Genomic DNA, 17,391 nt, shown 5'->3' with positions numbered 1-17,391 from the left:
TATAGTAAACTTTCAAATCTATCTGGTGAACACATGAATGCTGGATGTAGAGAGAGATTTTCACTCTAATAGTGTGTGTGGACTTGACGGTTGTTGACTGTTTATCTGTGCGAGGCAGCTAGATTGATGACAGCAGGCTCTGTTTCGGGGGATAATGGAGGGAAAGCAGGATCAATGCAAATATCAATACAGTGGGACGGGGGGCGGCGACAGACACACATCTGTCTGATGACTGATACGTTAGAGTGATCGCAAGAAGCTTTGTGTGACAACGAACGTCAGATTTGGTCTGAAGCGATGTTTAAATCTGAAATGAGATTTGGGAATTCAGTGTATTATCTTCTTTCTTGCCTCTTGTAAAATTACACAATTTACACCTAAAATAAACTCAATATATGTGAAGTATTGAGGGATTAAGTGGACTGTAATTCAAACTGTAATTTCACCACACTGTATTTGCTGTGGAATTAGAATACAACTCTACAAACAAAGATCATATTTCCTCCTTCGTATTGTCCTTCTGCACTAACACGGTGACACATCTACAGCGCAGAAGTGCTTTACGGTTTGTAGTCTCATGATTTACTTTCTAACCCTCTGCTACATGTGCAGTACAATCATTTCGATTTGCAACCAGAACCTCTGCTAAGTTACTTACTGAGTAGTGTAGTTACTTCGGTGTACGGTGTGAAAAAGAACCATATACAGTGTCACTCCCCTTAAAAATTCTTATGATTGATGTCTGAAACGCTGCCTATACCATCGACCAGCGGTGTCCAAACCTGTCCTCCACGGTCACAAAGAATGCAGTTTTTTGTGTTGGTGCTGCTTCGTGTATAGTTTTTACACCAGATACGACCTGTACAGCAAACATGATTTGATAGACATGTAAAGTCGAGGTTGAAGATTGCGATCAGTGTGGCAAACTGTTGCGGTACCGTAAGGGAAATGTGTTTTATTCGACAGCTTCTGTGCATCTGAAGTGGCACATTTCAGGCCTCATCTGTGGCATCAAATGTCAAAGCTGAAAAACAACAAATCAGGAAGTGCTGACCACTCAAAGATTTTATGTATCCGAATATGAATGCGCGAAGGGAAATTCAGATTTCCTCTGATAGACTTCGACATTAGAAACTGGTCTACGATTCTGTTCCGCCGATCTGCCATATTGAATTTCCATGAACTGACTCACCTACGCAACATGAGAGGTGTGGAGAAGTTGCTGTTGGGCACTGGGACTGTAGCCAAGTCATGTTTGATGTGACTGTACTATGAACTATAGAGAAACAGAGGCCCGATGTTACTAGTCCTGTAGGTGTCACCTAACTCCACCCAATGAACCTAATGAAATTGGTGTGCAGTGGAGGGTCTTCAACACTCTTTCCTCTTTACATATGTGCTGTCGTTCACCATGGTGAGCTACTTGGTGAGATCAAAGGTAATGCATCCCAAAAGAAGAACGCTGCATTGAGGACAGGAATAGTGACTCAGTTTCTATACAGGCAAGCTATGAACTTTCCAAACCATCAGACTCATTTAATCACTTCTGCGGTTGGTGTATTCCCATTAAACTGTTTCATTCCTTATAAAGGTTAATTTGGGCTTTTAATGAAGTGCAAGGGAAATCTTTACAAGCAGCAGAGAGCTGTGAAGTCTAATTTTTTTAAGCCATTATGAGAGTTACTTTGTGCAACTCCCGTTTGTCGCTCATGTTATCGTCAGTGCAGCATTTTACTCAAGTATTCATTTCAATTGAGACAGTTGAGACTATTGAAAGCTGCTGTATATGTGACTCCATGCAAACAAATAGCAAATTCTGCATTAAAATGCCTGGTCATACACTGAATATTAGCTTAAGTTTTTCATAAACGCTTTTGCTCATCTGATGTCTTTCCTTGCAGGAATCACCTCTTCAGGCTGAACCTGGAGGACCTGACTCTGATCCAGGTGTGTGCAAATTCCTCTGACTCCGCCTGGAAATGACAGTCATGTTGAAAATGTTCATCTCTAGAAACTGATTTATGCATTCTGCACGTCACTTCTGGCACTTTCCAGCACAAAGTAGTAGGTTTGTCATCCAAAAGTAATAGCGTGTACAGGAGAATGATTGACCAACACTGTGGTTGAACAGGGTTTGCTTAAGTGCAGGCATGAGAAGCAAGACGTTTTTGTCCACTGCCATATGTTTTACACTTAAAAGCCTGAGCTATTCAATAACTTGAACTGTTGATGGTCGTTTTGGATTATTTTTCTCCAGAAATTATTACATTTCAATCTATACTTTAATGTGCTTCCAATAATCATGAAGCACAGAAATATATATCCAAATAACCTCCACCAATTGTTCTGCATTATTGGATGAAATACATAAAAATTTATGTATAAAAAACAAGGCTACATACATAAAAAACAAGGCTACATCAAGCACAGACTCTGATGTTTCTCTATGTGTGTGAGAAAATAAATGCCTGTAATATTAAATAATTGATTGTCAATTCTCAACAGTCAAATGCATTTTTTTCCTGGAGCGAGACGACACAATATAATTTCAGATTCACTATGATCATCACTTTGATCACATTCTAAACATACACATTCAATTTAACAATTTATCAACAAAAATGTCGATTAGAGAAATCAAATATAAAATATTTAAATACTTGAAGCAGTCTCCTTCATCCAGAAATGTCACTCAAACATTGATTGAAATCAGAAAAAAAAAAAAAAAAAAGCTCATATTTGAGTGTGAATCTCAGTTCATGGTCTGTCACCATCTGCCCTCGACTCACTGGCTCAACACAAACATACAGTAGGACAGCAGCGAGTTCGCCGGCCTGGCATGGTCGTCCTGTGGATGTTCTCCCCATGCATTTCGATCAACTAGCGATTTTTACTGCTCTCGTCCACAGCTCAAAAAAATAAATTCATGTTCATTCAAAACCCAAACCTGCCGTCTGTTGCCAGCAATTTCTGCCACTGTGAAGCTTTTTACTCACTTCCAGTTGTGTTCGCAGCAGCGACCGAGCGTTGCCCAGGATTTTGGCAGGCTCTCACAAGGCTGAGATGTTACAGGCATGCCATTTCTATTTTGAAAAATCTGTCAACAAACCTACCTAGTTACAGGAATATTTGGAGTGGGAGTTCTTTTCCAAGCTTGTGGGGAACTGTCAGCTCCTATTCGACAACTGATACAAAGAGTTTGTATCTAAGAAAGTGGATGGTTGGAGTGATGTCATCGTACTTACAGTAAGGGGAGTTGGCAAGAATGGAGCCAAGCATGGGTGAAACTATGTTGATATAAAGTGCCTGCTGGCCAGTATTAGACGAGCAGTAGGGACAAGTAAAAACCTGAATAGATCAAAGAAGTGTCATGAAAATAATCAGTAGACAACATTACTGTACACAAAAAGGGAAGCCACACACAGAGACTGAGGGGAGGGCATGCACAGTTGCTCACGGCAATCCAAGGACATACTTTTTTTTTTTTTGTCCTGGAGATCAGAGTGGAGCTTCCAGCTGTGTGATGAAGCCTTTTGTTTGAGCTCTAGTTATCCATGAGCCTGAGGCCAGTTTAGACATGAATATGATTCAGCCACCTGGCTGGTTAGGTCCACTCACTTTAAGCGTTGCAATATAAAACAGCACATTTCTGAAGAGATCCTTTAGATTCTCAACGATAAACCTCCAAATGATATCTGCTCTCAGATCCTTTTATTTCCAAGAGTTAATAATCATAGTTTTCACCGCCAAAACGCTCCATTTTTCCTCTTCAAGAAAATGAATTGCTCCAAGATTTGGTTGCATCTTTGGCTACGTACAGTAAACAACATTTCTCTTGTTTTGTCAAATCTGAAAGTTGTGATCGATTTCCTCCTGAGCTCCCTTGCTCTGCTCAAATGCACCACACACAGATTTGTTAGCTGTATTGATATAGAGTCGTGGAGCCTACAAACACACAGAAACATTCTCGCACCACTTTCTCAAAGATGGAAGATGCAGCGTTGCATCTAAAGATCCACAAAGCATTAGTGCTGCAGAATCACTGAATCACTCTCTTTTTCTGTACATCAATGAATCTCTATCAATGCAGTTAGGCTGAGACGTTTTCAGTAAAGCGCAGGGTCTATAACTAAGCTTAAGTTAGCTGCTTTGATTTTTTTTTCTTCCTGACCAGATTGGTGGATAAAGTGTTATTTCAAGCATTAAATAACAGTCATGTTTTTACATTTTTATTTTTTTAAATATCTGTAAAATATTTCTAATGGATTAATACATGGCATTAAAGTGTGTTAATGTCCCAACCATCATCAATAAAATCATATTACTTTTTTTTTTTTAATAACAGTTATTACTTACTGTTCATGGTTGTACTGTCTGGCAAGGCATTCAATCAGTTGAGCTGGAGGGAGTGCACTGGTCAACACCTCTGGTCGTTGTTGCTCAAACTTCTCCATTTTTTAGTGTCTTTTTTTTCTTAAGTAACCAATTCTCACACAGTAATACATAATAAAATGTTCAATGATTTGTGTTGATCCATGCTTCAGCTGTTGCAGTACATTATGCAGCCTGTGATGGTGGGAGCGCTTTTCTCCAGGAATCATAATCATTGATATGTGTCTTGAGCTCTGTGTATTCATATTGTCAGGTCTGGGCTACAGGCTGCGACTTAAGCACACACTTTCCAAACCTTCCTTCTTATCACCAGGACCTTCCTATACATCTGAGCTGGGTGGAATGTGCAACAACTAGATCCGAACGCCACAAAGTCTAAAACACATGGACTCCGACTGCAATAGAAGTCATTGAACTTGATTGAAAAAAAAAATGTATTTTGTCCTCAAAAACTTTTTGTGTTGTTTTGGAAGAATGGATGGGGTTGTCAAAATCGCAAACCTCACATGCTGTTACAAACAAAACACATCCTCAAGATACAGTAAAAAAATAAGTAAATAAAAGTTGGAGTATTTATTGCCGCTTTGCTGTTTCCCTCAAAAGAAAACAAGTAAAAGAGTTATCTAGACTCGTCTTTGTAATTTCACTTCATCATGGCAGCCTGTTGTTTTCGTGCAGCTGTCACCACTTCAGGACCAGCAGTTACTGAATGTGATAGGAAACAATTCCTGGTGAATGAAAGAAAAAAAAAAACATAGTTGGGGAAATCTCAGTATCATGCAATCATGTTCTCGGCTCATAAAAAGTCATGACATAAATAAGCAAAAACAATCTTGCTGCAGCAAACTATCACTTCAGTTTCAATCGTCGTGATGATCTCTCTCAAAAGCCTGTTAGTGTCAGACAGATTTTGAGAGCAGTGAAACTCGGGGGTTTGGCTCTAACCTGCACGAGTGCTCATATCAAGTTGGGACTGAGAGATCGATTCAGTCTGAGCCAGCCAACTGTAATCTCAGTAAACGCCCTCCATGGTCTGATCCAAAACAACAGCGACTGGAGTGTGAAAGCAGTGCCTTTGTTTAACAGAGACATTCTCCCTGAATTACACTGCATCTTGAGGTAATGCCAAATAAATGATTTTGGGTTTTTTTGAAAGATTATATGTAAACACTTGTGTGGACCTCCAGACACTCACCTGTGCTCGTAGTATGGTGTAAAGCAAATAATAAACAAACAAACTGCCACACGGTGGCATGATAATTCTAGTAGATGATTATAGTAGATAGTTAATCTTGTTTGATGATATTGTTTATTTGCCCTCTACAGTGAGAGTCTCCCCTCAGTACTGCAGCTGGGCCTATAGAAACCCATTAACACTGACCTGCGGAGACCACGAGCACTGATGGATTGTCCTTAATGGATCTGTTGTACAGTCAGTGTCTCAGTAGAATACAGGCACAGATGAATGGACACCACATTGTTTTGATGCAGCCATTTGCCGACTAGATTGTGTCGGCTGGTGATCTGTCCAGGGAGTCAACCCATGTGTGTGGAACAGGCTCGAGACATTCCACGATGCCCTAATGCACGAGTCAAACTCAGTCACAAATGGGGGCCAAAGTACTGGATTGTAGGTCATAGAAAAGGTGTATTTTTTCAACTGATGTTATGTGATTTCCCCAGTTATTAATTGTCACGTTAGAGTAGCATCCCACAGAAATACAGATTTAAATGTTTATTTTAAAGTCACAACCTTCAGTCTACACAGAGAGTGAAACAGTGAAACCATGAGATGTCACACAAACTCCTGACACCTGAGTTGCTGATTTGAATAACTCTAAGACCACAGGCCTTGGCCTTGAGTTTGATATGTAGGGTCGATAATAAAAGAATTAGCTTTGTTGAATTTGAATATTTTTACACAAGACGATCTGAGGCTTCAGCTGTCCTGTTGTATTTGTCACTCCGACAAATCATATTTAAAAAAATTCGCTTATGTTGATTTGTTGTTGGTCTATGGTTCGAAGAATGCACATCACCATCTTGTTTTTATGCTTCAAAATAATTTTAAAAATAGTTGTTTGGTCTATTTGTTTGTAGCAAATCTGGGCTCCTTCGTCAAAAGGTTGCGAAGTGTTTTTTTTTTCCTCCACAACAACAATCCTCCTATTTGTAGTTGTGGTTTAAGAATGATAAGAAAAACCTACCAAGATTTTTTTCTTGGAAAAGAATAACTACATCATTCTTCACTACCTTCACTTATTCTCACTTTTAATTCCACTCAAAGGCAATACATTGTGAATGTGACCACTTCATTCCACTGAACATCCAAACTCAGCAGCTGTATTTAGACACGCCTGAGGTGTGTCTAAATACACGCTAGCATTGAATTTGTATCTCAGGTTAAGAAGTTGCCTGCGGTCACACAGACAATGAGACTTGATTCTATCAACGTCAAGACTGATATCAATCCTAAATCTTTCAGGCGCTTACATCAGCGGGCATCTGTCTGAAGAATGAACATTGTGCCAACACATCAGAAGGTGAATCAGCGTTTGATACAGCAGATTAGAATTCACCAGCAGGATTTGTCCATTGCTCCAATCGGCCATCTTTGTTGACACACAGACAGTTGCAGATGCCAGGCAGCTGTCAACAGTGCATCATGGCGGGGCCTCCAGCAGGCCAAAACTTTCATCTATTCAGTGCCTCACCCGGAAAACAATGTTGCTTAGGAACACAGATTCATTCAGATCAAAACCTGCTGTCCAGCTCTCTCAGAGTTGCCTCGTTTTTCGTTCCTTGTTCATTTTACTGTTTACTTACTCCTATCTCCAGGCCCTTTTTTGAGACGGCTCTCACAGTGTCTGTCACCTGGGGATGGCGGCGGCAATGAATGCTGTCAGATGTCCCATCAATAACAGTGTTCTTCCGTGCCGCGTCGACCAATCAATGAGCGTGTCGCGACCCACGAGATCTGGATAACCACGAGAAACAAAATGGCAAAGCCTGTGGTCCGCAAAGGCAATAGAATCGAGGAAATTCGATCGAATTCAGCAAAATTACCAGCGTGAATCACTATGATTAGGACACTATACAGGCAGTAAGGATCAGAAATTTAGGGGTGTTCTGCTGAAAAAAACAGGGCAAACTGTTTCTCATGTTTTTGGGCTTTGGGCGTCCACAGGATGCCCACTAGGGATGGGCGATAACTTGTACATGATATACCGGCAAACACAATCTCCCCGATGACAATTCTGCATCTCACGATACATCCGACGAAAAACCGACAAAGACATACTCGCTGCTTTGGACTTACACACGTGAGCATGACAAGACGTCGATGACGTGCCTCCCTCTCCAGCTCCGTGGCGTTTGACAGCCGATACCGGCATGTGGACAGTTGTGGAGAGTGTAGTGGACACGATCTGTGTTTATTTTATTAGATGGAGTGGTCCTCATAGGTTCTCTGATGCGGTCATCTGCCTTGGTTCAACACATGCAGGTCTTCTGCTGCGCTGGCGCCTCGGCAAAACACCCTGGTGAAAATAGTTGGATATTGGACGGACCTCTGCTCCGGTATTATCTTCCACATCCCCATTAGGGTTCACTGTTCGTGGACACACTCTCTCGGGCAACGCTAATGCTACAACCTGGCATCAGTTAGGGACCATCAACAAATTCTAAAGGTCAATAGAGACCTTATTGAGAAATCTCCAATAAGGCAAAGAAAAACCACCATTTTAGGGAATTTAGAGAATTGTGAAGACAAGACAAAGTCTGACAGTTTGTATCATGATTTGGAGAATAGAATATGACTAAATGATCATTTATTCACATTATTTCTAATATTTCTTCAATAGGATCTATGAAATGTGTCCAGACTAGTAGTTAAAGTAAACTGTTAAGAGACATGAGATACAGCAGACAGGCAGCTCAATTTAACCCCTAAATAAAGCTGGCAGAGCAGTCTGTCTGACACCAGCAGCTTCTACCAGAGAACATTGAATTTCTTGTCTCTACACTTAGTTAACTATTATATTTCAACATAAATAAATAATGATGTTGGAGGCAAACTCCACTAATATGTTTCATCATAAAACAGTGACTGAGAGACTGTTGCGTCCAACACATGGAATAGAATGAAAATGTATTTATCGTGATAATTATCGTTATCGCCAAAATTACAACATTTATCGCGATAACTTTTTTGTCCATATTGCCCATCCCTAATGCCCACACCCCCCCAAACTAAAAGTATGGCTAAATAGGAGTCGGTCAAGTTCCCATTGTGTTGACAAAAGCTCCTCAGTCTGAGAGCAGTTGCTTCTCATGATTCACTCTTGTCATTACTCACATCGCAGCAGCTTCACATTAACTAACAATGAGAACATTCTATCGAATTTACATTGAAGTGTGTGCTGATCCGACATAGAAAGTCTATTAAGCATGAAAGTCCGACACCAAACAATTATCGAAGTTGTATGAAGAAAGGCAAGTTAAAGGTTAAATGAAAATGTGAAGTACTTAATAATGTGTTAATGTGAAACACTGTAGCCGATCCAGACAGAATCCATTGAAATGGTTTTTCAAATCAAAAAGAGCGTATGATCAAGAGCACTTACTTCAAAATGGCTGCACTCAACCTTTCACTTTTCATGCGTATTTAAAGGACATTTTGTTTTTAATGCGACTTTGCCAAGTAAATGGGTCCAAATGAAACGTAAGTGCTCTCTTCCACACACGCCGTGGATTTGTATCGCACTTTAGCCGCTGCCGTTTCCTTCCTTTCCAAGTCTTTTCTGTACACGCTGAAATCACCTCTTGCTGCAATTTATGAGTTGGAAAACGTACCATTTGAAATGGTCAAATGAAAACAAGTGAAATCTGCGCTATAAAGCCTTCTAGCTCGTGGTAGAGTCCACTGACTTCTCGCGCACCGGTGATGCTGCTAAGACAAATGTGGGCGCGAACTCATCTGACACACATTTATCATGTGATCTTCACAATGCCACATTGGCACAGTCACTGGAAAATAAACTTTCAAAATATGTTTATGCCAGCAATGCACACCCACGGTACAACACGATTGTTCTAGTTTTGAAGTTGCCTATTAAACTGATCAAACACTTTAATTATATGTGCTGGTTAGTTTTAATACCCATGTAGCCTGCAGTGGAGATACAACGTCCTGCAGTGCCTACTGCAAGGATAGTGTGCAGGACTTGTTACTGGAGTTTGCTGGCCCTCATGCTGTCCATCATGTACAGGAATTCCTGGACACTGGGATAAAACTGAAATCCACATTCATATTTTAACACATTGCATCATGCTGAGGTTGCAAATTTCCTCCTGAACAGTGCATTTTAACCATCACTTTCACCTGTTCAGTGGTTTTCAGTCATGTCCTATGGTGCATAATACAAGAAGTTCAGACTTGACCTGATGATGTTGTCAGCCACTTGACAAATTTCTCTCTGACGTGCCATCAGTTAAGGTTTTTTTCATGGCCTGCTGGGCTTAGCTGCTGTTGGCTTTTCTGCTGCTACTGCTGTGTGTGGTTTGTGTTTGTGGCGAATGCATGGGCCGGGAATAGCCAGCCTGGAATTTGACACACACACACACACATAGCTCCTGTTAACACGCCATATCTTATCCTCTCTGAATAGTAGCAGACAGCGGTGCTTTTCTCCTCTGGCCAAGCTCTCTAGTGTCAATGTGCGTGCAGACATTGTCCATGTGTGTGTTTGGATGTTGGTGTTTTGTATGCCTCTCTAAGCTTCCACAGTAGGAAAAAGCCCTAGAGCCTATCTTCCAGTGGGAATATATTTGGCACCTTTTTGCAGGTAAAGCAACACAACCTGGATCATTGTTTGAGTCCTGTCAGGAACCTGCTTCTCCAGACAAATTGCAGTTCTATGGTGATGCACCAATTCTCACTGACAGAGGAAAAGTACTCTGTCCGTCGACAGTCAATGTGAACAAGCTGGTCAAAGGCGTAACTTTAATTCTTTAAATGTATTTTTTAACAGGATCCTTGTGTAGCTTGACCGTACTCCTCGGTATTTTCCTATGGTGCCTGCACTGACCAGAAACTTGCAAACGTTTTGCCTCATAAATATGTGTAAGATGGTGAGAAAATACAACCTGATTTAAACGCCTCTGAATGATATCTGCATGAAAAGCGTGAAATTATTGTATTATCAGCTGTCAAGCTGACAAAAGGAATCTGATGAAGTCACATGTCATGATAGGATTTTCAAGTTTTCTCACTTCTTCAAAGAGCGTGCTCTCTTGAAGAGGCCAGGTTTTGGTACTTTGGAATTTTAGTGAAGTAGACACTAGTCCAGAAGGAGTCTGAGCAAATATACCCGAGTGGAATTGACTTGAATTGTTTGTATGTTTTTTGGTTCAACCTTCACTTGCATACATAAATATCCACGATCCTTGAAGGAGCACGAGCTGGGACCCTCAGTAATTGTGAATATATATGAAGCGCGGAGCTGAGAATTCTTAGTAGTTTAACTCTCTGCTCATCTGAAAAAGGAACCTATTGTGGCTGTAGCTCTTAAAGTGATTATAGCTCCCGGTCCACTTCTTTTCATTGTGTGTTTGGGAAGCTGGAATCAAAGGGAGGGTGCAGAGGGTGTTGACGTATGTTATATTTGTATTTTAAAAAATCTGTCCAAAGTTGCATGTACAATACAGGAAATTTGAAGACCAGAGAAAATGTGCTGTCAGAAGACTTGCCACGTGAAAAAGGCAGATAAGTCGTAGCTCACTTGTCAGTCACCTCAGTGTCACTTTAGTAGATGCCTTTGCCCTCTCTTATCCTTCCAGACAACCTTCTTTGACCCTCGTGGATTAAAGTAATATTCCTTCTATAAAATTTCTATTGATGTGTTCAGGGTTGTCTGGAAGTGCAAAGCTGCAAGGTTCCATTCTCCCTCTAATGCTGTATCAAAAAGGTTTTCAAACAGATTTTTGAAACTACAGAAATCTGGTGCTGTAATGGCTCGAAATTCGAGCATGTGCCAGCCGGCCTTTTAGAGAAGTAATCCCGTGTCTGCTGTTATATAGAGCTGGCATCACCAACTTTCCTGTCTGTCACAAATGTCTTTGAGCTGCGGCCGTCTCCAGGCTAAGACTCATTTCTGCTTTCATCAATGAGAGACCCTGCAGAGGTCATGCCGAAGTTAAAAGGCAGAAAGTGACAGGCCGCTGGTCGACATCATCCGCTGGAGTTCAGACGTCTTTTCTTTTGCTGTGTTAATAGCTCTGTTTCGTGCTCGCTGGCACTTCTCTCAAGGGACTTTCATGTTTTGCCTGCACATTTATGCTTTCCTCCCAAACATAAATCAAACTGTTGTTCGTCTCTCTGCATATTTGCCCTGACTTGCTTGAGGGTTACACACACAGCAATTGATTTCACTGTTGAGTGTGTCGCACAAAGTCTTCTTATTGGAAATCAAACTCATGAAACCAGCTGCTAAATTTGTGTTGACAGGCTTTTTGGGAGAAGTGAAGCTTTATTTTTATGTTGATCAGTGTGACAGCAGAGATTTTTTGGGGGAAGTTGGCTTCATGTTTGTTGCCACGGGAAACCTCATGGTGCTCTTCCTTCTCTCGGCAGGAGGCGGAGTGGCAGTGTGATGAGTTCACCAAGGGAGCCTGCTTCAGTCGAGGAAAGTCTGAGGTAAGTTTGACTGATGCCCCGACCATTTCATGCTTCACTTCTTTCAGGTTGTCACCACGCAGAGAAAAGAAACAGAATATTGTTGTAGCACTGAAAATGTCAACTTTTTGCCGTGTCTTACTGCAGTTTGCAGTTCCAAGTTGATTACTTCATGCACTGTCTTTATCTCAAAGTTAAATATAGTCTGAGGTCCAACCACAGGGCTGATTTGCCAACGGTTTGCATCTACAGAAATGCATGCAAACCTGTTTGCTCACACAAAAAACAGGCAATTACAGTAACCTCCGTACTATGAACTGCTATTTGTTTTTTGCAATTCGAACTCATTTTAATGTAGCATTTTAATGTAAATAAAAGTTCATAATTCAAGTTCAGAACATTTCCACATTAGTTTCTTGAATCAGTCGCAATGCTGGACCTGTTTTCAAAGCTAGTTTAGAAGTGACCTTTGTGCATTTCTAAGCCGGGTGCACCACTGACCTTTCTACAGGGCAGAGAGCACCACTGCACCCGCGGCTTATAGACTGGTGCGGCTTGTGTATGAACAAGGGTGCTGCTCTGCAGTACGGAATTTACGGAGTTTGAGTCTGATTAAAAACATTTTGTGTCCCCAAGATAGTGCTTTGTCTGCAGTGAATTGGATTTACACTTAATGTAATGTTTTCTGCTTGGATGCGATGCCTCTTGTTATCTTACTTATCATGCCTTTGAGATATTAGATAGATATTTGACAGTAGACCAGGTAAGTAAGTACTTAATAAGTAAGTACTTAAGATTATTCTTTATTTTATTCATTTATATATTTTTTTTCGTATTGTTGATTCAAATAAGATACCCAGTCTTCAAAATAGTTTGAATGTGGATGCCAGTTTATGGTGTTAAGTTGAAATTTGCTGTCTTAATTTTAGTTTGGAGAAAGTGAAAAAAAAAATCAATCCGTACTCAGAGAAGTCTATTTTAAGTTTAATCGTTAACTTCTCTTGACTTTTCCATCACTAGTGCTTTCATTTTGAAGACAATTTTGTTTGAAGAAATGAAACACTGAATGGCTTAATTTGGCTTCAAATAAAATATCAAATAGAAAATCATTTTTCTCAAATGTTTTAATTATATTTGAGCTTTTTTTAAATCATGTGACGGCTACGAAAATACAGTCAATTTGTGGGATGTTTTATAGTTTGGTGAAAGGCACTCAACAAGACAAACCCCTGAACCAAATGAACTTTTTCTATATGACAGTTGGCTTCACCTGTCATACTTACCTGCCACTAGTGTTCCCAGATATCCTTCCCATAGCTTCTTCTGACCTGTGGTAGAGAGAAGTATTCAGATCATCTTGAAACACTAATAAGCTAATTGAGCACGATTGTGTAAGGCATGTTTATAAAAATGAGTATAAAATATCTGTTTAACTCCTATAACTCATGGCTCAAAAACAGTGAAGCTCTTCTATAAATATATAACACACTTGACCAATGGATTCCTGAAGTTTGGACTTTCCCAGTGGTGAATAGCTTCAAAACACTCAAGAAACATAGTGTCAAGTTCCAAAGTCACATATTTCAGAGTTCATTCTAAGGTCCAAGAATAGACAACTTTGGAAATCCCTGGTTTGTTAGTATATTCCGGCGAAATGACGGCTTTGGTCTACTTTCTCTGAAGTAAAGTAGAAGCCAACCACACCTTAACTACAGTTTGTTAGGGAGTTGCTATTGTTTTTTCAGCTTCCTTCTGTACCCAGCTCAGTATTTTAGAGTGTGGTGAAACTGTTGTCCACCAAACAGCTGGTTTTCAGACGAACTGGACTTGAACTGCCCAGCCCAGATCTGGCCGTGTGTGTGTGAGTGTGTGGAACGCTGTGTATTTATCTCGTGTAAAAGGTGGTTAGAGAGCCATAATGGCCATGCAGGGACCAGCCAGAGAAGGAACGCCATTGTGAATTACAGAGCAGCTACCTCAGTCCTTGAGAGTGGCGGCAGTCAAATTGTTTTGAGCTCTGTTCTCTTGTGAAGGCTGCTACGGTGATGTATACAGAGAATCTCCTTAAAGGACTCTATTCCATTGCAGCTGACAGAGCTTTGGTTTATTACCCTGCACAGCAAACATCTGCCCGTAAACTATGACACAAGTACCAGGTCTTGGGCTGTGATTGTGCTTTGTCTCTTAAATCTACTTGACCGCTCGTCTCCGGCACGTTTGATTTATATTCAGGAACAAATGAGAATTAAATATACCTGACAGGAGGTTGCTGCCTCCTGTTTACTTGATAACGGAGAAGCACCACCGTTTTTGAAGAGACACAAAGCACCTAACATGAAAGAGTGTGTTGAACAAGTACGCAGGCAGACAGACCAGGTATGCAGTTATAAAATAGAATGACATGATAGTGCTTGGTGTTGATGCATTATATTTTGTGTTTACATTAGAATATATGGAGGGGTGCACTGATTTCCAAGTGCTGATTTTTTGAAAGTCCCACCAGGCTGATACAGATCTTTGCCAATTTTTTTTACTTTTTACACTTTTTTTTGTTTTAAGATTAATTACACAAACCTGCTCAATAGCAAAAATACTGAACCACACCATATAAAAAACTAAATAAATAATTAAATAAACAATACAAAACGTAAGGTGCTTATGATATCTTAAACTTCAGTCATCACACATTAAACACCGGAATGTTGTCTTATAACCAGCGTTGACACAGTTGCTTGGAAAAGGTTATCACCACTGACCACGGAGTACTCCCTTAAAAAGTAACTTAGTTACTTAAGTGATTACTTTCATTTAAAAGTAACCAAGTAAGACTGCAAGTTACATTTAGCAGCCAGCAACAGCCATCATAGTCTAAAACAATATTGCAGGGGCAGTTTTGAGGTGTTGTTTTTATATCTGAGTTTAAAAACTGTTTGCCATGTTTGGGGTCACTCTCAGCTGCATGAATGCAGAGTTAATATTTAACATTTTATTTAGATAATTTAGCTAATGATGAAAAAAAAACGGCATGTATTTCTCATTTCATCGACCGATCGTGATGACATCATAAATTCCCTTATTGGGGCCAATATCTCGGCTGGCCGATCTATCGGTGCAGCCCTATAATATGTGCAGTTTGTAGAATGCATCCCCCCAAAAAATGGAAAGTTTTAATGAAATTGTGTCACATATATTTAAGTTTTTGGTCCCACCAGGATCATTTGTGAAGTTTGTAAGGTTCTTGTTTTGGCAACATTTGACCCCAAGTTGCTACATTCAAACGCACACCACAGACTAAGCTCTGAAACCCAAAACTGTTTTAAAGCGAAAAACATCACCCACAGTCCCGGCTGTGTTGCTGCTTAATGCCATAAATCGAACGGTTGTGGGAGCCGAGAGTCACAGCAGGCACCTCAAGTCGCTCAGACACTAACAGATTTACAAGGTTTTAAATCTCAACGAGGGCCCCTCACCAACTCAACCACTGCTCCTTTCACATGACAGGTTCCTAGGAGTTTATGACCCCGTCCAGCACAAATAAGACTCTCTGCCCTTTCAACTGGCTGTTGTTGCATCTGCTGTGTTGAAAGTTCATGTCATTTAAGTGAAATCAATCATTCTCTTCCTGCGCTGCGCCTTATTTCTTATTTGCTTTCAGTCTATCTCTCAAAGCTCATGGTGACACTTCCCAAGAGGAAACGCTTCTTTAAGACATCTATCATTTGCTTGGTGGCAACTCATGAAAAGATATTGCTCCAGTGGAAGAAAAACAAGCACCAAGTCTTGACTGGCCTTGAATGGTCTGCTTCATTGGAGAAATCAATTATCTGTTCTTAAATAGATCTTTCCTTAAGTTTCTCCCCTGATGAATTAAAATGTGACATTGCTGCTGATTTGAGCCTTGCTCTGACTCAGTCATGCCAGACCTTATTTCACGTGTGGATGATCTCAACTGCGTCTTTGTCGCACGCTTGCAAGTTGACACACTCCTCAATGGGTCTGTTGCGCTGCCCCCGCAGGAGGAATGCCAGAACTACATCAGGGTGCTGCTGGTCAACGGGAACAGGCTGTTTACCTGCGGAACCAACGCCTTCACGCCCATCTGCACCAACAGAACGGTATGTTGAAGTTTACCCACCATTGATGTCAACCATATGATATGCAGTAAGTATGTGCAGTAGAATCACATCCTGTGTTTGGTTACTGTTTTGTCAGCAAGCAAATACATCGATTAGCAGCCTGTCATTGGTATCTATTGTGTATTTGTAACACGCTACGGTCTCATTATCTTACTCAAAAATTCAACTTGACAAACACCACATTAACTTCTCTCTTCAAGATCCAACCCACTCACGTCATCCCTTACTTTGCACTATATGTTCCCTGCGCTCCAACCACACCTGAGTAAAGCTTATTTTTATATATATATATATATATGTATATATATATATATATATATATATATACACCACTTTGACTGTCCATCCATTAAATGTTCAGTTTCAACTCAAAACTCGCCTTCTCGCTATTCTCGCTATTAAGTTTATTTTGCTAGTTTAATTTTTGTTTGTTTTTTTGTCACCGTGCTTGTTGTTTTTAAATGAAGTCTATTATTGTTGCCAACATTTTAGCCATAACATAAGATGGGTTCACACATTTTATATTATTGACTCTGATCTGCTTTCCGGACGTGGGACAAACCACAATTGGAAAAGGGAGCAGCAAAGCTCAGGTGGTAGTGTAGTTGTCCTGTGACTGGATGGATGCTGCAGACGAGTAGGTGAACTCTGCATTTAACCCCTGCTTGTTCACACACCAGCCGCTTGCCACTGGTGTGTGGATAGGTGACACGTGTCAAGACGTCTGGGTGCTGTGGAGCAGTGATCTTCTTGTTCCTGCCTTCACATTCAAGCATTTCTACTTGTCATGACTTTTGTTCCAAAACCATATCGCTCAGAGGAACATTAAAATTGTTGACTTAACTATTTTGTGCAGCAATTTCCAAACGTCTTTAATTTCAAACTGCAGCAGTGATAAAGTAGATTAGAGGTTGTTTTGGTGCTCACAGGCTTATGCTTCTCCACCAGTAATAATGAGAGAGATATGTCACGTTGGTGCGAGGCTCTTACAGCTCTCCAGATATCCAACAGGTAGTTATTAGGAAATCATTAAATGGAGTTTGCAGGTAGATTTTAATTTCTGTAAATAAAAAAAGAACGGCAGATTTATCAATCTGTTTTATTTATTATCACAGTCCTTTGAAGCTCAGACTTTCAGGCACATCTAAGCGTTTGCCATCATTATCAGAGCAGTAGTGCCTCAGGCAA

The 17,391-nt window shown here is 40.5% G+C and overlaps 1 protein-coding gene across 2 annotated transcripts in view; it reads left to right on the top strand.

Annotated features, from left to right (window-relative positions):
• The window catches only part of sema5a (sema domain, seven thrombospondin repeats (type 1 and type 1-like), transmembrane domain (TM) and short cytoplasmic domain, (semaphorin) 5A), a 116,498-nt gene that overhangs the window by 39,056 nt on the left and 60,051 nt on the right, over nucleotides 1-17,391 (top strand). For both annotated transcript variants that reach the window (XR_008414167.1, XM_053859690.1), the window contains exons 4-6: nucleotides 1,902-1,947; nucleotides 12,026-12,088; nucleotides 16,084-16,182. Coding sequence is in view for 1 of the 2 variants with exons in the window: in XM_053859690.1 (XP_053715665.1) it covers nucleotides 1,902-1,947; nucleotides 12,026-12,088; nucleotides 16,084-16,182 (208 nt within the window). In the remaining variant the exon portion in view is untranslated. The remainder of the gene's footprint in view (nucleotides 1-1,901; nucleotides 1,948-12,025; nucleotides 12,089-16,083; nucleotides 16,183-17,391) is intronic.

Source organism: Synchiropus splendidus, chromosome 3 (genome assembly GCF_027744825.2).
Source record: "Synchiropus splendidus isolate RoL2022-P1 chromosome 3, RoL_Sspl_1.0, whole genome shotgun sequence".
NCBI lineage: Eukaryota > Metazoa > Chordata > Actinopteri > Syngnathiformes > Callionymidae > Synchiropus > Synchiropus splendidus.
This window is presented reverse-complemented; position numbering and strand designations above follow the sequence as displayed.